Raw genomic sequence first — 23780 nt, 5'->3', positions numbered from 1 at the left:
TAGCAGCTGTTGACCTGAATGCAGGGCCAGATCCATAGGATAGAATGGAGTCCAGGGTACAAAAGCAAGAAGAAAGCCCCGCTGGTGGTGGTGGGGGTCCAGTTCTGTGCCCCTGGACCAGTGGCACCCTAGACAATCACGTAAGTCACCTAGTGGGAGGTCCAGCCCTGCCTGCATGGCTTTTTGTCTGTGATGATCCCCAGGGGAAAGGGAAGACAGTGGAGAATTATGAGGACAGGGACGCTTCTCCCAGAAAACTTTGGCTAATCACAGACTGGCAATAGACTGCTATGCCCCCATCCACTGCTCAGACACTAACCAAGGAAAAAGCAAAGTTTCCCTGTGGCAAAAATCAGGAAAATAAACTCCTACAGCCAATTTCAGTGGAAATCTCCCAGGAAAACTTCCAAGGATCTTTTTTCAGCTTTAGGGCCTACAAGGTGCTTGCAGCAGACGTTGCATTTCCCAACTCCCAACTTAGAGTCATTCAGGAAAAACTGACAGAAAGACAAATCATTCTGATTGACAGTAGGAGGAGAGAATCTGCGAAACAATTCCTGATGGGGTTTTTCATATAGATGACAATTATTCAGTAGGTGAAAAATTATATCAGGGGAGTTTGCACCGCAGGAACAGAGTCTTTCATGAAAAGGGATTTGGAGATATTTCCTGTTCCTTCCTTCCTTCCTTCCTTCCTTCCTTCCTTCTTTCCTTCCTTCCTTCCTTCCTTCCTTCCTTCCTTCCTTCCTTCCTTCCTGCCTGCCTGCCTGCCTGCCTGCCTGCCTGCTTTCAAACATCTGATGTTCGTGTTTTGTGGCTCTCAAATATCTGACAATTATTCTATGTGGCTCTTGTGTTAAGCAAGTTTTACCACCCCTGCCATAGAGTATGCACTTCAAGATGGCCATTTTCTGTAGGGGAACTGATCTGACTTCAGCTTTCCATCTCCTCCCTGCTGCTTGCAGACTCTACCTAAAAGTGCAGTTTTTCTCCACAGTAGGGACTAAAGCAGCTTACATCATTCTCTTCTCCCCCTTTTGATCTGCACAACAACCCTGTGAGGTAGGTTAGGCTGAAAGTCTCTGACTTGGTTGCCTAGCAACAGCCTCTGGCTAGCAGCTTCCCCAGTGGCCCAGTCCTCATCTGTCCAGGGGCAAGGCTGTGGGAAGGAGGGAGAGAGGAACCAACAGGAAATAGGCAGCAGCCATGGCCTCTGAGGAAATACTCTTGGTGGGACCAGGTCACCACCTAATTGCATTATGGCAGCAGCTCCCTGGCTATTTCAGTGGCCTTCAGAGGCGGCATGTGTTGGGAGGCCGTCTGTGTGGGCCATTTTGGGGGCAGCAGAGATCTGTTGCTGACAGTGGCCACAATGCCTTCTGTGAGGCAACAGTAAAGCAGCAGCCCTGTCTGAGGCCAGTTGACAGAGAGGACAGAGAGAAGCATTGGAAACATATCCGTCTCTGAGGTAAGACTGTTTTGGCAGTTTGTTAAACATTCCTGGGACTGAAGTAGGTGAGGGCAAGGGAGTCAGCCAATGGGAGGCCAGAGACACTAACTGAGCTGTGATGGGCCAATTATTTGTTGAGTGCATGGAATGCATCTGTAAGCAATGGGAGAGCTCCATTTGGCCACCACCATAGGAGAATTATTATATATTATTATACATGATGATCCCTGAATGTTTCGGTCTCCATGTAAACACCATCTTCTTGCCACATAGCCAGAATCAGGAGCGTCCCAAGGCACCCCACTCCCCCGCACCCTCGCCACTGTCCCCACGGGCAAAAGCAGAGGCCGGGGAGGGTGCGTGCTGCAGCACTGTTGCTCCCGAAAGCAGAAGCAGAGTGATGCGGCAGCCTGCACACCTCCGCACGCCTCCGGCAGTGGGGTGGGGCAGGCATCGCAGAAGAGTCTGGGCAGCATGCAGCCTCTTCTGGGCTCCCAGGGGCCTCTCCTCCAGGGCAATACAAATTGCCCAACCTGGCACCCTCCCCTGGCCTGGGTCCTAGGCTGCCGCCTAGGCCTGCCTAGTGGACAGGCTGGCCCTTGCCAGAATGATCAGTACCAGAGTCTCCAGACCAACAAAAGACCTAACCAACTCCTCTGAGACTTTTTTGTTTCTAGAGTTGTAGGCAATCAAGATAGGGCTTTATTTCTCCCTTGCAGACATATGGGAGGAGTTTGCCGCATAGCTGTGTCTTTAAGAAAGTGGAGGTGAGACAAAATAGAAAGAAGAGTCTGTTGCAAGGAAGGGTCAAGGCCAAAGGTAGGGAAAGGCTTGTCACTGGCAAGTGCTGGCTGAAAGCTAGAGTGGCCTCATCTTTGAGCTGCTCTTGGCAGGAGACTAAACTCAATTGAAATACACAGTGAAAGCAAGGCAAAACACCAGCGCAGAACAGCCCTATGTCACAGGCTAGATGTAAAATACCAGTAAAATGCAAACTAGAATTAAGCTACATTTGTATGTAACACAAAGCCATAGTTACAACTGAGCCCATCGTGGGAAAGGCAGGTTGTAAATAAATAAATAAAGTTGTAAACAATCTTCAGAACTGGTTTGAGTTACCATATATAGTATGGTGGGTACAGGTTTGGAAGATCAATGATGTCTGTCCAATTAAAGCTTTTTCTTTTGCCAAATTTTTTCTTCAAAAGAATTAATCAAATGGGTGCTGAAAAGCTTGATCAGACAGAGCAAAGGTGGAATGACTAAATAATAAATTAAACTGTGTAATAACTGATATTTGGAATTATGTTACTATTTACTTAAATACAATGTAACCAATGGCATATTTTGTACAGTATATTTTATTTATTTATTCTGAAAATGCATACCTCACCATTTGACCAAATTATTGTCAAAGTGGCTTATAAATAATATATAAACTAAAATACCAACACTACTCAGTAGTAGTCCTTGAATCTCTGGTCACTGGTAGAGACTGGGGTGGTCTTAGTGATTCTGGCATCCTGGGCAAAAGTCAAGTATGGAACCCCAATATCACTGGGTGCAGTTGGTAAGGTACCTATAAGGGCAACACCCTCTATAGTTGATTGCTGGCCACTGATTATGACTCCAGAGACAACAGTGGTGTGGGATGAAGCATCCCTTGCTGTCATCACCTATGGAGTCACAGCAGCAGTGGTTTGAAGGCAATGACCAGCAATCAACTGGAGGGCAATGCGGGGAGGGTAACTGTCCTGCTAGCAACTGCTGGAATGACACTACCAACACCACAAATCCAGAGGCTATGATGCAAGGGATAGAGGCTGCATCTGTCATCACTTCTGGAGTTGCAGCATTAGAAGTCAGTGGGGCTGCCCCTCACACACCCCTACAACCGATTGCTGCTCACCACTGTGACACCCTTTACCATCTTTGTCTGCTGCAGCAGCAGCAGCAGAGAGCCCAGGAGTGGCATTGGTGCAGGTGGAAACCAGGATAGCTCAGCAGTTGCCCCCTTCCCATGCAGGGCTAGGGGCAGTTTCCCTGGTCACTCCATGGCTAAGACCACCCTAGCAAACATCATGGTGTCCTCACATCTGCAGTCTCAAGGCAACTGGGCAGAGTTTTCTTTCTGGGAGGGGAAGAGATGCAAACTCTCTTCATTTGTTCTTTCTCCAGCTGATGGCTGAAGCCAGGCTGGTCTTTTCCCGGAGGTGAGCCTACACATTTTGCCTGCCTGCACTTGTTTCCACTAACTAATGAGTCTTTGCTTCCTCGTTTCTTGTTTCACAGAAGCAAAGTAAGTGCATCTTTTTTAAATGTGTGCATTTCTAGCAGGGAACCCTTAAGGGGAACCCACAGCAGGCAATAAGTGTGAGTGATTGTAGTTTATTTTTCAACAGTTCTTCCCCTCCAACCCATGACACAGATGTTACGCTTCAACATCAAACACGTACTGGTACCATTTTGACAGAGGCACTGTCTGTCCTCCAGGACTGTTTATAGCTTTCTTAAGAAACACAAGGAGATTTCCAAAGGTGTTGTAAAAAACTGTTGGTGTGGGGAGGGATTGCTAACTTTCTAAAAATAACAAAAAAGTTTACAGCATCTTTGGATAATTTTCTCCAATTTCTTCAGAGGATTGATACGTTCTCTTGTTTCTAGCATGGTTTTATAATGTTCTTTCTATAGTAGCCTATATTACAGTGTAATCCAAAACAGACTGACACTTTTCTAGTGGAGGTCAGTGGGGTTTAGAAAGGTGTAACTCCACTTAGGATGGCACTTAGAAGCTTTCCCTGCTGATTGCTAGAATTAAATTTATGGTTGCCTCTGAACCTAGTCATTTTTTGCAGGCCCCCTGCTTGTTTATATTGGTGTTGATTTCACCTTCTGCTGGGACTAAGATGCTCTAATCCCTGAAGGGGAGAGTTGTCATGGAACAATGCAAAGTAAAGTGGATTTCATTTTGCATTGTACATGAATAGTGATGATTTACATAGAAATCTATGGTAAAACTGACAGGGGTGCTTTATCCATCTTTATTAGCAATTACAGGTAAAAACAGAGGCCGCTTCTGAATAAAGTGGAAATATCAGAGGGATTCACACTTAATGGAATGGTTGTAAATACTTGCAACGCAAAATGATGAGTCATCCTCTTATATTTTTTAAACTGATCCTTTCACTTGTGTTAATTAGTTTCATGAAACTCCTGTCCTGCTGCTGAACTAACTAGTTCGCAATGCTGTATCATAATCCTACAGTTCCTGACTCCAAATTTCCTACTGCCATTAGTTAGCGTATTCTTTGCCAAAATGACAACACCTATAGTATTTAAATGTTATAATTGTATGGATTATTTTCTACCAAAATTGTTATCAATTTTCAACCAACTGGTATCAATTTGTTAGTTAACCAAATGTTTCAAATTTCAAATGAGCTGATAGATCTCCACTTCAGGAGCCCATTCCTTCAAGTCGGGGGTTCTCAGCCTTTTCGAGCCCGTGGGTATCATTGGAATTCTGACACAGAGTAGAGGGTACAACCACAAAATGGCTGGTGCAGGAAGTAGAGCCACACCCAGAGAGGAAGCTCAAGAGCTGAGGAGAAGAGGGAAAGTGTTTAAAAATACACTTTAAAAGAGAAAATAAAACAAACACTGTCATGGCAGCTGCCACTGAAACAATATTATTTTAATCTGCATAGCCAATCAGATCTTAATTGGCCAATCAGAAGCCCTGTTGGGCAGCAGCCCCACCTACTTTCTAGGAACTTGTGGTGGACACCAAGAAAGGTATTGGTGGGCAGTATGGCACCCCTTGGCACCATACTTTTTGCAAAGAGAAAGAATACCAAGCTTCTTCAGAAGGTGAATTCCACACTCTCTTTTTCCATGCTCTTGCAAAATTACCACCCACACCCAGCTGCAGATGTGAGTTTCTGAAATTTCCAGACTAAATTTTTAGATTAAGGCCAAGAAAATATCAGCACTGTTCCTTTTTCTTTGAACAAAGCAAGGTGAAGCATTTGCTGTTTCATTCCTTTTTACAGGGCTTTTTGTGGGGGATGGGGAAGAGGTGCTGGAACTTTCAAGACTTTCAGCTTTTCTCTCAAGGATGTCTCATGCTGAAAGGCTTTGCCCATGCTAGAGAAAAACATGGGTTTTTCTTGTTGGAATTCATGCACTTTTAAACATTTTTTTTTAATTTTGTTTTTTATGAAGAGGTTTTGGAACTCTTTTCTACCACATTCCCAGAAAAAAAGCCCTGCCTTTTAATTGACACTCCCTCCCCCATAATATCACTGTCAGTTGTTGGCTGTTAAGCAGACATCAGGATTGAACGTCTATTAGTACTCATGGAAAAGATGGAACTGGGAAAACATGTCTTCTTCCCTTGGAAGTTTTTGTTATCCAAAACGGTGTACAGTGATGGTGCCATAACATGCTGAACATGAACAGTACTGTCAGTCAGTTAGTCAGAACCTTTATTAGGCATTAATTACAATTATATATAAATAGTAGAATATGTTTAAAGTGGGTTGGGAAGTTGGAGTAACTGAGACAGTATGACAAAGAGGAAAGCAAGTTATTTGGAATTTTTTCCAGTTGGTTTCTGTGACCTATGCGGGGGGGAGGCAAAATGCTTTGGGAGCAAACCCTCTCCCACGTTGGCGGAAATTGTATTTGCACCTGCGTAAGTCAAGTTCTGCCGTGCTGGAAGGGACTTACATGGGCGTGGGGCCGCCGGAGCACCACTCCGCCCGAGAGTGCTGGCGGCATAGGGCTACGCCTGAGTGCTGCTCCACCCGAGCGGAGGCGTACATCCGGCGGAGGAAGCCATGCCAGCGCAACAGGGGGAGGAGTCAGGTGCGCGGCCAGGCTTATGTGGCTCCCTAAGGAGTTCGGGCCATGACATGCCCCTCCGAGAGGAGTAAAGTTACGTCTGCAAGAATGGTGGTGTATCCCATAGACGCTCATTGAAAGTGAAAACAAAGAGTGGCCCCACCGCTGTGGGAGCCTGCAAACCCCTTAGGGAGCGGTGTAATTGCCTCACCAATCCCCGTGCACACTGAGCTGGGCAAGCCCCCTCCCCAGCATCCAATCACCACTGCCTAGAAATCCTCTCACTCAGGCCATGCACAACCCATTAGGTAGGGAAAGGCATGTGAGCGAGGGGCTCTGCTGGGGAGCTCCCTGCTGCGTAGACTTAGAGTGCAGTTTGGTGACGGGCAACAACACGGCTAGGTTGCTTAGACAGTATCTTTGACTTGTGAGGGGGAGAGCAAGGTTTCTCCCCTGGGGCTAACTGCTCTTATTTCCAGGTCTCAACAGGTACCTCTGAAGGTTCAGCGCACGAGGATGGTCACCCATGGCTAGGTAAGTGTTACTGCGCACCCTCACTATCTTCCCCTCGCTTGAGGATCCGTGGTGGGCAAGCATTTCTGGTAGCTGAACCAGGCAGCAGGTTGAGGAGGGGGTTGCTAGCCCCCCCTGCTGCTGCCAGGCCTCTGCCAGGTCTGTCCTCTGCTGCATTCCCCTCCCCTGGTGGGGGAGGGGCGCAGCTGATCCCATGCCTGTGGGGAGGTGGGGCAGAGGCTGTCCCCTTAAGAGAGTCCTCGGTCGAAACACCATCCCTACTTCAGCTGCCCCTCCTGCAGGTGCTCTTGATCTATGTGTCTGTTTTGCAGGTGGGAATTCAACATAGGGGCTCCAACCCCACCCCCTCAGGCAGCTGTTCCTGCCTGCCACTCTGAGTGGATCCCCGCCCCCAGTGAGACTGCCCAAGTTGCACCTGGGATACCATTGCACTCTGTTCCAGCAGAATAAAGTCTGAGCCGTGCCATCCTTTGTCTCCCGTTTCTGTGTGCCCCTCCGCTCTGCCACTCTATCCTTGGCGGGGGGGGGGGATGTCTCAGAGGTGGGCGTTCTTGTTTCTTGGGGAGCGGAGTGAACTATGAGCCACCTCCACAAGAGGCTGGATAGGGGAGCCGAAGGGTCTTTTCCCCCCCTCGCCCTGTGGCATGCTTCAGAGGGGAGGGGTCGATGCTATAGGCACTTGGCTGGCGCCTCGCACTCCGTGTCCTGCTGCCACCAGGGGAGGGGTTCCCCACACATGGCGGGTAGTGTCAGGGTGAGACTCTGTGTCCCTGCCGGGGAGGCCTTCCCTGTGGGACGCGGTGGCATGCTGCGACTGTCTACTTGTTCCAGTACACACTTTTGCCTGGTTTCCCTGATTGCAGACTCCTGCACTTTGTTTTTCCTGTTTGGTTGTGGCTCGCTGGGAGGGCACAAGACTTCCCTTGCCCGCTTGCCATTGGCATGAGTCTGACAGCAGGTGGGGGCAGCCGGGGGAATGGCCAGCCATGCAGCTCACACTTCCCCTTCCCTTCCCCTGCCCCCACCTCAACACCAAGCCAGGCTTCTCGTGCGTGCATGCCCAGCCTCACTCCTGTTCCCTCCCCGTGTTGGTGATACGTCTCTCCTTTGCCTTTGACAGTCTGTCCGTGATTGGCTCTGTTCTCTGTCAGGCGGTGGGTTGGGGATGGCAATCAGCCTCTCCAGGGCCGCCTCTCCCCACCCCTGACTGTCATGAGCCGCGGCGCATGCACCAGGACTGGCCAATCTGTGGGAGGTGCACTGACCCTCCCCTCTGGCTGCCTCCACCTCTCGCGCCTACGCCAGTGGAGTTGGCATGGCGACAGTCTCCCTCATGGCAAGCTATGCTTCTCCCCTCCCCACACTTGAGCGTGCCGAAGTCCTCAGGAAGTCTACTAGCAGCACCGCAGTTACACCACAGCTGGCCGCCACAGAGGTTAGGATTGGGCTGCCCGTAACTTGACTAGGGATAAAGGAATTAAAAGTTTGATTTTTAAAAATTTGATAAAGGAATTTCAATCAGATAAAAGGTAAGAGACAAGCCACTTGTCAGGGTGACCAACAGCACTTTTGTTGTAGAAAAAGCCCAGCAGGAACTCATTTGCATAGTTAGACACACACCCCAATGCCAAGCCAGCCAGAACTGCGTTCCTGCTTTAAAAAAGCCCTGGTGACCAATAAAATTATGGATGAGGGAGCTAATTTTAAGATTCCTCTGCTCATAATGATGGTGACTGTAGAGTAAAACAAAAAATATGGTTTCAGGGATTCTAGCCCAGCATTGGCAGAGCCTTTTGGTATGAGACATCCGCAAATATCTGCCGTAGAGAACTGCAGTAGGCAAAATGTCATGCCTAGCTAGCAGAAAGGTTCAGTGGATTTGAGGCGTTCTGAAATGGAAGAAATATGCAGCTAAAGTCAGAGATGATATCTAAGGCCAAGGGAGAGCAAGTTGTTCGCTCCTGCATAGGACTGCCTGTCAATATCTCTTAACCTCTGACAGCGCAGAAAGAGAAAAGGTTGCTATCTCCTGAGCTGCTGAGCATATAGATCAAATCAAGTGGTGCTCCAATTGATTTAATTTTCCTTAAAATTTATACGACCAATTGTTCAGTAAGTTTCTAAGAGCATAGTATATACATAGGTAGGGTATTCTGATTAAAAATGGATGTGCAGCTAGCACTCTAAGGTCTGGAGCCAGGCCCTTATCTCTAAGAGACACATCTATTCCCAGGGCCATGACTACACATCCAACACAATTTGGGTATGATGTAGGAATGATGCTTGAATCATCACAACACTCTGATTAAAAGTGTTAATCCAACTAGGAATTCCATAGAGTAGTTAGGCTACAGGTTTAGCATCAAAGACATGAATAGCAGCAAAGGCATATCGGCCCCTGTAAACGAAGCGGACCACTGCTGACACTTTGCCAGGTTGAGTCTGATTTAAGTGGTATGTTTCCAGACTAAGACCAAGAAAATCTTAACACTGTTCAAGTCCTGTGTTGTTGTTTTTAACAAAAAAAGGTAAGGTATTTGCTGTTGTTTCATTACTTTTTAAAAAACCCCTCTAATATTACTGCCAGTTGTTGGTTGTTGTACTAGCTGTAAATCTTTTATGAGTGTGAGCATCACTAGATACTCTTCCCATTTCAGCTATGAATACAGTGCAACTGAAGTCAGTGAGATCAGGAAAGTGTAGCTCTGCTTAAGACTGCAAACTGGAGAGCCAGGGTGGTGTAGTGATTACTAGGCAGTTGGACTACTGTCTAGGACTGGAGAGGTCTGTTTTCAAATCCTTAAACTGCCATCTCCACAGGTGATCTTGAGCCACTTGCTTTCTCTATGTCTCATAAACTCAGATTGTGAGGATCAAATGGGAGAGGGGAGGAGCAATATGCCACTCTGGGGTCCCTGGAGGAAGGGTGGGATATAATGTAAGAAATAAAGACTGGGACAGTTTCCTCTTGAGAAACCTCAAAGCCTCTTTTCTCTTGAGAAACCTCAAAGCCTTCAAGAAACAATACATCAATTATTTCTGTTGCCACTAGAGGGCACCTGCTAATTACCTGATATAAAAGCAAACTAGCCTTCGCAACAGAATGCCAAATATCTCTGGAAAATTTTATTGGGGTGTGGGAAGTAATTGTTTTCATAATGGGGATGCAATTATCTGTGTGCCACAGGTGCTTCACACACACAGCCTTAACACCAGTGCACTTTTCATGTTTCATTTGACCCATTCCCTAGCAGTGTTGGGAAGACACAAGTCCTTGGAAAGAGGTGTAGCTTTGATAAAGCTGCAGTACTGCAGTCCAAGCTCTACTCATGACCTGAATTCGATCCTGGTGAAAGCTGGGTTCAGGTAGCTGGCTCATGGTTCAGCTAGCCGACTCAGCCTTCCATCCTTCCAAGGTTGGTAAAATGAGTGCCCAGCTCGCTGGGGGTAAAGTGTAGATGACTGGGGAAGGCAATGGCAAACCACCTGTAAAAAGTCTGCCATGAAAACGTTGTAAAAACAATGTCACATCAGAGTCAGAAATGACTGGTGCTTGCACAGGGGATTACCTTTTTAAGGGCAGATTTGTGCCATGCACTCCAACATGATAATGTAACTTCAGTACTTTCTATCCACTTCTCTGTGTAATTCTTACTGAAATCTCTATTCAAGCATGTGCTGCTTAGGGGGTTATGCTTCCTTTCTGCAGTTCAACTTTATCTGTTGTTATAGTAATAACATAAGCGGGGAATCTAGATTAAGTTTTCCAGTGTCCGAATGGAAGTTTCCTGCCTCCTCTCCCATGGCAACCCACTGATCTCCACAAAATGCTGCTCCTGGGGGATGGGGAAACCAGAGGAATGACTGCGGGGCAGAGTCTGAAGTAGAAGGGGGGATTGGTGGGAAAGTCTTTATTTAATCCATACTCTGGCATTTTTGTGACTTTATTTTTAAAGCAGTGTTTTCAATGTTTCTAGTTTCCTTTCTGTTGCGTGTCCTGTTCTCAGGAGAAACTTTTAAACCAATAAATTTAAACCCTAAATTTTAATTGAAATAAGTTTCATTACAGTATTGATCCCACTTTGGAAAAATAGCAAGTGGAATTTTAGCAACAAAGGGAGGGGAAATATTCACCGGGCAGTACATTTATTTATTACACATTTACTTATATCCCATCTTTCCCTCCTCCAATGGGGGTCCAAAATGGCTTCTATGGTTCTCTGCTTATCCATTTTATTCTCACAACAACCCTGTAAAATGAGATAGGCTAAGAGTGTGTGACTGGCCCAAGGTCTCCCAAACAAGCTTCCATGGCAGAGAAGGGATTCAACCCTATTTTCATATTTTTAAAAAATCCTTCCCTTAATCTACTTAACCTTGTTACACAGGCTTTTCAGTACCTTCCTCTTATGCCATCTCATTTCTTTGGAGCATTACTTTATTTTCCTTTCCTTCTCTGGAATTATTGCTGGACTGTATGTCACCCCATGGGTTGGTAATGACTCGGAGCTTGCACAAGGGACCACCTTGATCTTTTCAAACTTTGTATTCTCTCCTGCCACCTTCATTTAGTATTTTCTGTCATCTCTTAAGAGATCTCTTCCAGTTGTAATGCATCTTATTCCCATTATATGCTTATTTATTTAAGTTATTAGCTGCCTTTCCCCCTTGTGGAACTCAAGGCAGCTTATAATATAAATAAAACATGACAAAACACAACTATTATATAACCCATAACTCACAGTTTAAAAACTCCAATTAGAACTGCCCGTAATAAAAAGTAATCCAAATGCAGTCCTAAATAAGAATGCCTTCAACTGCCTCCTGAAGAGTAACAATGAGGGGGCCAGGCACACCTCCCTGGAGAGGTGGTTCTATAATTGTGGGGCTGCGATGGAAAAGGCCCTCTCATCTCCTCATCACGTGAGAGTCTCTAACGGGTGGGACAGTCAGGAGGGCATCTCCTCACAATTTTAATTCCTGGGCAGGAATTTATGAGACTAGATGATCCTTCAGGTACCCTAGTCCCAAGCCATGTAGGGCTTTAAAGGACAAAACCAGCACCTTGAATTGGGCTCATGAACAGATCGGTAGCCAATGTAGTTGCTGTAGTCCCAATAGCTGGCGCCAACAAGCAGTCTAGACACAGCATTCTGCATTAGCTGCAGCTTCCAAATGCTCTTTAGGGGAAACTCCAAATAAAGCTCATTGCTATAACCTGGTCCAGTTGTAACTAAGCATGAATCATTGTGGCTAGATATGATTGGTCCATGAATGGACACAGTTGATGCACTGGCTAGAGCTGAGCAAACACACTCCAAGCCAGTGGCAGACTGGGTCTAAAAATATTGGTTGCCAGGAGACAAAGGGGGCCCACCCACAACTATCAGGCTATCGTTTAATTTTTATAAGAAATAAAATTTTCAAAAACATAAGTGGAAAAAAGGTACAATGAAAACTTTTGCGAAATAAATGTATATATATATATATATATATATATATATATATATATATGTAATTACAGTGTACATATATTGTACATTTTGCCAGCAGTATGCAGTAGATATTAAATGTGAATACAGGTTGCATTTTCTCCAGGGGAGCTGACCTCAGCCAGCTGGAGATCAGTTGGAAAAGCGGGAGTGTCAGTATTGTGAAAGACAATGACAGTTTCTAAGCACATGCTGGGAAAGTGAAAGTAACTGATCTGCCAGGTAGATCATCTAGGTGACAGGAGGTGGCTGCTTGCCAGATTGCATCAGCCTGGACAATGTCAGCATGACTCAGCAGCAAGCTGATTGGTCACCTGGGGAGATTAATTGTATAAATGTACAGAGACACTTTACTATGTATGGGTTATGTATGGTGGTGTTGCAGCGAAGCATTCTGTCAGTTTGGAGAGTGGAGGTGTAAATAAATTGTATATAGTAGTTTTACCACTGCTGTGTGCAAACCTTCATTCTTTGCGTCACTAAAGACCACCCCCACTAAACACTGGCGCATCAACAGGGTTATGAGCCCAGCACGCTTCCGCTGCGCCAGTAAGTTTTGTGAGAGGTGGTGAAGAAGGACGCTGAGGTGCTCCAGAAGCTGTCTTGGAGGAGAGGACTAGCAGTGGCTGAACGTCGGAGGCTGAGCAGGATGGCTACAGCAGCAGCTACTGTCCTGGTGGATAAACTAACTACTACCAACTATAATGTTTGGTCGTTGAGGCTTGAGCATTTCCTGAAGTGAGAGGGGCTGTGGGACTGTGTGTCTGCTCCTCCCGAGGATCCCACACCGGCGGAGGCCGGCCAGGGCCAGAAGGCTCTTGCCACAATCATCTTGAGTGTGTCTGACGACCAGCTGGTGCATGTTCAAGGGCACAAGAACGCGAAGGAGGCTTGGGAAGTCCTCAAGGCCGTGTATGTGCAGAAATCAGCAGGCTCACTGATATCTCTAACTCGGAAGCTGTACAGGAAACGCATGCTGGCCGGGGAGTCGATAAGGGACCACCTCGACGGTATGTCTGTGTGTTTCCAGGAGTTAGAGCAGCGGGGGAAGATAATGCCTGAGCAGGACAAAGTGTACCTAATCCTCAGTTCTCTTCATGAGAGATTTGACATGCTCAGAATGGCATTTGAGGGCCAGGATACGGATAAACTGACTTTGCCATACATAACTGGAAAGCTCCTGGCTGAAGACCAGAGGCAGCTGGAATGCAAAGAGCAGGCTGACCGCGACCAGAGAAAGAAGAAGCCCAGAGGAGTCGTTTCCAGCTGGCAGGCAGAGCCGGAGAAGAGAGCTTTACAAGTTAAGAAGAAAAGGTGCTACATCTGCGGGCAGGCTGGACATTTGTGGAAAAGTTGTGCTCAGCAAAGAAGAGGCCGGCAGTCTTGAAGGACGCAGCAAGCAACTCTGGTGAGAACTGGCTCAGGGCTACAGAGTGTGCCGTGGATTATAGACTCTGGAGCAACGCAGATGTTTTGCTGCAAGGAGGAACTGTTGCAGGACACTAAGCCAGCAAGTCTAAAAACTGTAAGCCTAGCAGACGGCCAGGAGGCTGAAGTGCTTTGCCAAGGAACGGTGCATTTTCCAGGACTAAAGCATACCTTTGCTAATGTGCTGTGTGTGCCAACTTTGGAGACAAGCTTGTTAAGCGTCTCTGCATTAGCAGCAGCTGGTTTCACAGTATCCTTTGATGTTAATGGCTATAAGATACTAAAAGCAAGCAAACTATTGGCAAAGGGTGTATTGAAGGAAAATGTTTATGTATTAGACCAGATGGTGGGAAGGGCACAGACAGTGTGGAATAAGCAACCCCACAGTAGGTGCATTCATAGGTTGCACAGACATCTGGGTCATGCAAGCTATAATACCATCAATAAGACACTTGCCATATTGCAAGGGGAAAAGGTTGATTGTTGATGCGCCAGTGTTTAGTGAGGGTGGTCTTTAGTGATGCAAAGAATGAAGGCTTGCACACAGCAGTAATAAAACTACTATATACAATTTATTTACACCTCCACTCTCCAAACCGACAGAATGCTCCGCTGCAACACCACCATACATAACCTACACATAGTAAAGTGTCTCTGTACATTTATACAATTCATCTCCCCAGGTGACCAATCAGCTTGCTGCTGAGTCATGCTGACACTGTCCAGGCTGATGCAATCTGGCAAGCAGCCACCTCCTGTCACCTAGATGATCTACCTGGCAAATCAGTTACTTTCACTTTCCCAGCATGTGCTTAGAAACTGTCATTGTCTTTCACAATACTGACACCCCTCCTCAGTTTCATATAGCACATAGTTGTAACATATCTTATCATTGCACATTACACATGTTCCACAGTTACATTTACATATTGCTTTCAGATGTACAGTCATTACCATTCATATCATTAAATCCTTTTATTATACTGCCTCTGTGACTCTGTGTTAGCACACACGTTTAGTTCTGCACTTTATTTTTGTTCCAGTAGTTGCACTCTTATCAGTTTGGCAGTTTACTTATGTAGCCTTCCCTGGCTCTTCCTTTTTCTCTCTAGTCGCTCCATGGGAGCACATACCATATAGTTTATAGTATAGAAGCTCACTCTTTTCCCCAGCTTTGAGCTCACCAGCACTCACATCATTCTTTGGTGCTTATACATTAGTTAGGCAACCTGAGTTTATTTTCTGCAGTTACATTCCATTAGTTTTCAGTCAGACATTACTCTTCTCCATAGTCCAAATCTAACACACTATTATAGCATCTGGACTCTATACTGAGCACACGATTAACATCAATGTCATAGCCATACCATTTAGGTGGTATTCCTTTGTTTTCTCTGGCAGACACTCTGACCTCAGGCGTTTTGCACCTTACATCTTCAGAGCTTTCCTGCTTTATACTGTCTGAACTGCCAGCTATTTCCTCTCTCTGTCTCAGTGAGGGAGCTTCTCTGTTTACATTCCTGCGCCCCTCCTCACTCTGCAGAGATAGCTGTAACTCAACACTCTTAGGCATTTCATTGGCATGAATCCTATTCCAGCCTTCATCCTCACAAAATGAAGCTGTTCTGCTCAGCCTTATCATGTCTTTAGAATCCACAAACCGATATGCTTTCATGCCATTCTGATAGCCTAAAAATAATAGCTTTCTGGCTCTGGCTCCCCCTTTTCGTCTCTTGTCTAGAGGAATATTAACCCATGCCTTAGACCCAAAGATTCTAAGGTAGTCAAGATCCCCAGGCTCTTCCTGGAAGCTGGCAACCATAAAATGTAAATTTTAGTTGCATTACAGTAATACTATTGGAATGTCTTATTGTATTTTCAAGCTACTAAAAGGACATTAACATTTTAAGCATTAGTGTCTAGTGTTTAAGGAGGTCCACTTCATCAGGGGCCCACTTGCCTTCGGGCAAGCTGACACCCTGGCCAATCTGCCACTGCTCCAAGCCACAGCAGCTACCTGGTTTTCTAAGGTTGTCAAGCAGCACTTCCAAGCTGTGAACCTAGCTTTTCAAGGAAACAGGAAGATCTGAAGTCTCTGGTGTGCCTTTTTATAACCCATAGAACCTCTGTCTTGTTAGGATTAGGTTTCAGCTTGTCCATCCTCATCTAGCCCATTACTGACTCCACACACTGGTTCAGAACATCAACAGTATCCTCAGGGGAAGGGGAGGAGGAAGAGATTGGGTTTATAGGGTGACAACAGACAGGCGGTTTAAGCCGCTCTGGGGACGGGAGGCAGGCAAACAAAAAAAGTGCATCCAAACGCACGCATTTGCCTCCTGTCCCCGTCCTGACTTCAGCCTGCCTGAGGCCGGCTCAAAGCCACCTTGGAAAGGCACCACTTGCAAAGTGGTGCCTAAATTCCAAGGCAACTTCGAGGCACTTCCTGGCTGTTTGGATGGTCGGGAAGTACCTGAGGAGCGGCGGGGGAGACACACAAGTGCACTGGAAGCTCCTCCAGAGTGCATGCAGTCCGTCCCTGTTCTAGGGGCATGCCGCGTGCCATCTGGAGGCTTCCAGTCCGCCCCTTTCCCCACTGGCTCTCTTTGGGGTGGCTTTGTGGGGTCTCTTTGAAGTGGCTTCATGCCACCCTGAGCCGGCAGTCTGTACTCACCCAATCTTTGCCTTTCACTCAGAGTGGTTTACAATCTCCTTTCCCTTCCTCTCCCCACAACAGACAACCTGTGAGGTTGGTGGGACTGAAAGGGCTTTGAGAGAACTGCTCTTGAGAGAACAGCTCTGAGAGAACTTGTGACTGACCCAAGGTCACCCAGAAGCTGCACCAAACTGGCTCGCTACAAAAGATAGAGCTGAGTATCAGCCAAATAGCAGTGCCACTGCAGGCCATACCTCCTGACGACCTCTCCCAATAGCTTCATATAGATAGGAATAGCACAAGTGATGGGTATGGATCCATCACTTTATGCCACAAATGAAGCACATAGAAGTATTTTAACCTGAAAGGTGTCTCTTATGAGCTTTGTGAAAACCAAAAAGGGTCAATATTAAATTGCATATATCCTCTAACCAGTGTAGTTGAGTGTGGACAATTGTCAAGCATCACGTGAAAACAAGCCTGTACTTAGGCGAAGATCCAGATTCAAGAAAAGGCTCAGAGGACTAGCTCACATCTGCTTCACCTTAAATATGAGAGGCAGAATGATACATTGCTCCAAGAATCTTCTCCCACCCCAGATAATCATCCCACCTGCATCAATCCTTCTTAGATCATTTCTGTAGTAAGTCCGTACTCCTTGTAAAGGCTGCAGGCTCTTAGCCTGGGGTATCTCTCCAATCTGCTACAAGAGGTACCACCTGGTTATTCCAGTAGGGGTAAATAATGCCCCCTCCTCTTTTAATAAAACTGATCCTCACAGGATGCTGCATAGCTAAACCCTATATGAATTTTTGCGCTTGAGTAATGCAGTTATAGCCTGGTTATAATGAGCAATCTACTTGGTTCATTTCAGTTCAAAGCATATTAACTGATTCTTGCATTTAGATAGAAATTTAAGGATGCTGATTTTATGGCTTGGAGCTTTGACATGTTATGTGAAAACAATATCATGTTTCATTTCCACAGGCTGAAAATGAAACCTGTGAGTTTCACATATGCTAAATAATGCAGTTTCAGTCCACTTCAGCAGCCATTTGCAAGTGGATCTTGCCATTTCACACAGTGAAATCCAGTTGCAAAGTACACTGAAACTGGATTGAAAGTGCGTTATTTAGTGTGTGTGAAAAGAACCACCTTCTGAGCAAAAAGGTTCTTTCCATGAAGAGACTATCTTCAAATTTTTGTTCGTTTTCCTGTGCAGGAGATGATTTACACATCCTCCTCATTTAATCCCGTTTTGGAGAGGCAGACTCAGATCTTGGCAGAAAATGTGTTATACTTGTAACCAAAGGTTTCCTACTTCCCTTTGCACTTCTTTTTCTCACATTGATTTATTTAGCCTTTCATTTCTACAACTTCACACAGGAATCCTCAAAATTACCTTAAACAGCTGCCCAGTTTTTAAAGGCTGGCTGTTAGGGACCTATATTTAGGTGGCCAAAAATACTTATGACCCCCATAAAACTGATCTTAGCGAGATTTTTTTTAATTATAAACTCTCCTGAATACAGAACAACTTACTCCTGTGCATATTTGTGCAGGACTGCAACCCTGGCAGAAGTAATCCCCCAGTCAGCAAAGTGGGGGCAAGTCAGCAAAGTTTTCTTCCAAGTAAACACCCACAGAATCAGGCTGTTTGTGTTCATGCCCATATGTGCTGTGGTTTTGGGATGAAGTCATCAATATCTCAGTTTGTATGATGTTACAGGAACACATAATTGCAGTCATGTTTATAGAGAAATATCACTGTCTTCAATAAAATAATATTTAATGTTTAAATATACAGTGTTTCAAAAAATTACCCATATAATTTTAATTAACAGTTTTTTCCTGTTTTCACAGCAAAGTACTGAAAATCATTTGATATATTTTTTGTGAATATATTAAGGTATTCTCTAAAGTTTAGCAAAGCTGCATTTTCTATCCAGAGGATGCAACTAATGAATATGCAAACAGGAACCACAGACCTGTTTGTGAGAAGACCTCACTAGGGCTGCCAATCCTCAGGTGGGGGCAGGGGATCCCCCGGTTTGGAGGCCCTCCCCCCCACTTCAGGGTCATCAGAAAGCGGGGTGGGGGGAGAAAATGTCTGCTGGGCACTCCATTAATCCCTATGGAGAATGATTCCCATGGGGTATAATGGAGAATTGATCCACGGGTATCTGGGGCTCTACGGGAGTTATTTGTTAAGGTAGAGGCACCACATTTTCAGCATAGCATCTGGTGACTCTCCTCCAATTAACCTCCAAGTTTCAAAAAGATTGGACTGGGGGGGTCCAATTCTATGAGCCCCCAAAGAAGGTGCCCCTGTCCTTCATTATTCCAAATGGAGGGAAGGCATTTAAAAGGAGTGTGGTCCCTTTAAATGTGATATGCCTTTAAATTGTGCTTGCCACACCCTTACTCCCGGCTCCACCCCCAAAGTCTCCTGGCTCCACCTCCAGAGTCCCCAGATATTTCTTGAGTTGGACTTGGCAACCCTAGACCTCACTAACAAAAATGTAGTAACTAAACTAAACAGTGATTATTCATGCAAACTCTGCACTGATGACAATTTTTGACTGTAAATCTGAGCTCACCAGGGCCATGTCAACTTTCTGCTCAGGAAAGAAGCATTCCTCTGGCTTTAATAACTGTCTACTCACAGCATTCTCCTTTTCTTGTTTGTTTAAGGAAGCTGGCTCTGAAATATCATCCTGACAAGAATCCTGATAACCCAGAAGCAGCAGAAAAGTTTAAAGAAATCAATAATGCTCATGCAATACTAACTGATGTATCCAAAAGAAACATATATGACCAGTATGGATCATTAGGGCTCTACATAGCAGAGCAATTTGGCGAAGAAAATGTCAATACATATTTCATGCTTTCTAGCTGGTGGGCAAAGGTAAGTACTTCAATGTGAAAATAGCTCATCCTTTGTAAAAGGGAATCATGATATTGCCAAGCCTGTTTTATGTCTGGCTGCTGGAGTGTTCACAGAACCCACTTGGAACTTCCACAGAATTCTAGAAACATCCATCTAAAACAAGTTTCAGCATCAGAAAGAGCTTTGTAGAAACAGTTGCCCATCTTAACTTCAGAAACAACAGCAAAAAATTAATAATTTGAAACACTCTTTGAGGGAAGTGCTTATTAAAGGATGCTTCCGTGTCCCTTTCATTTACTAATTAAATATGCTGGATGCCACTTTAATCGCCTCAAGACATTAATTATATTTGAAGCTGGAGCTCCAGGTTAATTTTGACTTTCTTTTCAGTAATGACTAAATGTAAATGACTCATTGCTCAAAGTGAAAAGTCCTCTTAGTGTGACAACCAGTTAATAAGTTTTTGCAGCACAAACTTAGCCACATTCTGGACTATATATGGCATGGCGTCTGCGTAAGCAATAGTAATACATAACACTGTGTGTGATTATGGCACACCTTGGTGCCTTGCAAAGAGGTAGGGGAAAGGAAGTGGAAGAGGTTGGAGAAGAACAGAACGGTTCAGGCTGAACTGGGGTAAACATCTTGTGGTTCTGATGGCATCAGAGGTCTTACTCATCTGGTTTGTTATGTAATCCTAAGAATTTGGCATTTGTGGGTGTACGTATCACACACTAGCACTTTAGTCAGCATCTGACCAAATACACTGGGCCTCAGGCATCAAGAATCTGTCAAAACTCACACCTAATGTGTAATTCTCACTGCTATTTTGAGCTACAACATCTTTGGGGCAGGAAAATTGTTAACTTAAATAGAACATAGGCACACAAGATTTGGCATTTTGCACAAGACAGTTTTTTAAAAATTTGTGATACTTTTATTTTGCCTTCTGTGAGATACTCTTGCACTTTGGTTTTTCCAAATGAGTTTTAGTGTTTAGTATTGTTAGGAGACCTAGCTTTCCCCCAATAGATTTCTATGCCTTTTATAGCCACATAACTTAAAGAAACATTGCAAGTGCAACTTGCTCCAGCTGTGAAATGCAGTGGTGGAGGTGAACACTTAATGTTTCAATGTCCTTTCCATATTTTCTAGTTGTTCTAGTATGACAGAGTATTTATTCTGTCAGGCTTTGCCTATGACTCAGGGCACCAACAGACATGAGGAAGATAACAAATCTCCATTCACATATTATAGAGATAGCACAGGGAACAGGGATTTAACCCTTAACACCCCCCTACACATGTCTGTTCATTGAAATCCCTCACTCCTGTGCTATTATTAGCTCTCTCAAGGGGAAACAATGGGTTTTAAAGGAGGTTTTCCCTTGATGGGGCTAATAAAAGTGGAGAAAGGAGGTTTTACTTACCAAAGCCACAGTGGGTAGAAAGGTTCAACCCTCATGGTCTTTATCATGTCTGTTTGTGACCTCAGACTCTTTCTGTGTATGATTCTCAACTAAACTTTGCCTTAAACACTTTCCTGAAATTTGGGTCTACAGTTTGGCCTATATATGTAGTAGAACGTGGCAATAGTTTACTAAATTGATAGACTTGACTGTACCACTTTGAACTACAGGTGCCTAGTTGCAATTTTGAATGGTCCTTGCATTAAAAAATCTTTGTAGATAGAAAATCAGAGAAAGAGCCAGGGTAGAACCATCTGCAGAGAATTATTCCAACTCAGGGAGCATTAAGAATTTTAATTTGCTATCTTAAGTATGACATAGTAGTCCACTCTCTGCTTAATCTCCTGCAAGTGTCGATTACACAAAAAATCTTACATGTGCACTGAATTTCTGTTCACCACACAGCTATTGAAAGCACCAATTTTCTTAAAAGGTGTCCTCGCTAGATACAGTCAATTCCAAAGCTGTCGTTGCAAATAACTAACTGTAATTCCAGTAATGGACGTATTTTCCCTAGTCTTTTAATGGTGATTTTCTCCATAGGTCCATGGGTCAGTTTAGCCTATTGGAGCTACCCAAAGCAGCTACATAAATATCAGTATTTTAACTCAACCTTTTTTTTTTTAGGGTACCCTGCAGAAAATCATTTTCAGACAAGAATTGGTAGTAGGTTTTAGGAAAGACACAATTTTCTGCTGCAGTACAGTCTGTTGGCTAGTTCAAGCAGGTTTACAGGAACACCGAGATGTGTGTTTCGAATAAAAGCTGATGGGGGGGGTGAGTGGGTGACCTCAGGGTGGCATATGGGAGGTGCTACAGCCACCTCTTTCTCTGCCTCCATTTTGCCATCAGCTTCATTGCCACACACTGGAAGCCAAAGCTGCTGAACCCCTCTCCATCTTTCCCACACCTTGTATCATAGCCAGGTAGGGTTGCCAACCTCCAGATGGGGCCTGGAGGTCTCCTGGAGTTACAGTTGTCTCCAGAAATAAGTTTCCCTGGAGAAAATGACTACTCTTGGAGAATAGACTTTATAGCAGGGGTGGCCAACGGTAGCTCTCCAGATGTTTTTTCCTACAACTCCCATCAGCCCCAGCCAGCATGGCCAATGGCTGGGGCTGATGGGAGTTGTAGGCAAAAAACATCTGGAGAGCTACCTCTGGCCACCCCTGCTTTATAGCATTATAACCCTGTGAGGTCTCCCCCCCCCCCACAAACCCCACTTTCCACAGGAACTATCCACCCCCTGGGGAGAAATGTATAAATGAAGTAAATAAAATAAAAACCAGGTTATTTACAGTTTACAAGTTTGATTTTGAACCCATTCTTCTTGGCCCAGATACAAAGGAAGAGCTTTTGTTTCTAAGTCCCAGTCTAGATTCATTTAATTCAACAGCCTAGATAGTTTTCTAAATGATCCTGTCCGGTTGCCTTCCATGTGTGAAAAAAAGGATTCTATCTCTCAGGCTTCCAGTCTAATCAGAGTCTGTGTCTCTCCTCTGTTTCCTCCAGGGCCTGTTTGCTCTTTGTGGCCTTTTGACCGGCTGCTACTTTTGCTGCTGCCTCTGCTGTTGTTTCAACTGCTGTTGTGGCAAGTGTAAGCCCAAGCCACCAGAGGAAGAACAAGAATTTTGCATGTCTCCTGAGGACCTGGAAGAACAAATTAAGACTGACATGGAAAGAGGTGCTTATTATTGCGGCCGGGCGGCCAGTGGAGAAGTACTATTGAGCAAAAAAAAAAAAGTGCAGTATTTTCTCAAATACAGACCCTGGGGTTTTACGCCAGCTGTTCAGCTTTGATGGTTTTAATTTGAGAAAAGGCACTAAACTGAAAGAAGTGTTTAATTGAATTCCTTTCATCCTGCACAGGTTACTTTGGTAAATGCCCAGCAGGTTAACATCCCTGTAAATCCATTTGCCCTCCTGCTCTCCTTTCTTTCCTGCATTGTTTGCCTTATTATGTGTTAATTTCTACTGTTACAGCAGCTGGTCCTTTAGCTTTGTGGCTTTCATTCCCTTTTATGGTTGCCAGGTCCAGCTCAGGAAATATCTGGGGACTTTGGGGGTGGAGCCAGGAGCAAGGTTGTGACAAGTACCATTGAACTCTAAAGGAAGTTCAGACCATCACATTTAAAGGGACTGTGCTCCTTTTAAATACCATCCCTTATTTGGAAATAATGAAGGAGGGGGCACCTTCTTTGGGGACTTGTAGTATTGGACCGGCTGGTCCACTCTTTTTGAAACTTGAGGGGGTTTTTTGACAGGGCTGCCAGGTTCCCAGGCGGGGGTTCTCCCACTTTGTGGGTCCCCAACCCACCAGCCCGCAGTGGGCCAGTGGGATGATCCCCTCCCAATATCGCTGGCACAATGATCTCACTCATAAGTGAGATCATTGTGCTGGCAACATCACACACTGGCTGCTCTAGGAGCTTCCAAGGAAACTCTATGGTTTTCTTGGATGCTCTAGCAGTTTGGGAGGAAAACTCTATGGTACCATTCCCTTTTATGGTTCTGCATCACTGCTTGCTTTGCCAGGTTCTCTTAGTCGCACAGGAACTACAGAGCAAAGCCTGTTTTCCACATTGGCTGAGATTCTTCCCTTGGGAAGGAAGTGGGGGAGGAAGAGCTTGCTTTGTCAGGGTCTCTCAATCACACAGCAGAGCTACTGAGCCAAGTCTCTCTTCCTTCTATTGGCTGAGGCTCCTACCCTTCCTAGTCCCCTGTGGAGGGAGGGAAAGAGCAAGATTTTGATGCAGTAATTCAGAGCAAGAGGTGTCAGTTATCAGAGACTGCTAAATAAAATATTGCAAAAGTGCTAGTCTTTTTTTTTTCTTTTTTTTTCCATACTCATATTTTTTATTATAGACTCATTAAATTACTACCTGTTCCACCAGGTAGGTGTACCATAATAACAAATCAAAAACAATGTGGCTTAAAAATATCTCATATGTTACCATTCCACACCACTTAATATATATATGTGTCTATTTATATTTTCTATTTTTTTATAGCAGAGG

General features: G+C 44.9%; 1 protein-coding gene across 1 annotated transcript in view; it reads left to right on the top strand.

Moving 5' to 3' along the window:
- The window catches only part of DNAJC5B (DnaJ heat shock protein family (Hsp40) member C5 beta), a 31695-nt gene that overhangs the window by 1359 nt on the left and 6556 nt on the right, over positions 1–23780 (top strand). The window contains exons 2-3 of the mRNA XM_060243684.1: positions 19100–19313; positions 22276–22447. Of these exons, the coding sequence (XP_060099667.1) occupies positions 19100–19313; positions 22276–22447 (386 nt within the window). The remainder of the gene's footprint in view (positions 1–19099; positions 19314–22275; positions 22448–23780) is intronic.

This window comes from Heteronotia binoei, chromosome 7, assembly GCF_032191835.1.
Source record: "Heteronotia binoei isolate CCM8104 ecotype False Entrance Well chromosome 7, APGP_CSIRO_Hbin_v1, whole genome shotgun sequence".
NCBI classification, from domain to species: Eukaryota; Metazoa; Chordata; class Lepidosauria; order Squamata; family Gekkonidae; genus Heteronotia; species Heteronotia binoei.
The sequence above is the reverse complement of the archived record's forward strand: the minus strand, read 5'-3'. Positions and strand labels throughout refer to the sequence as shown.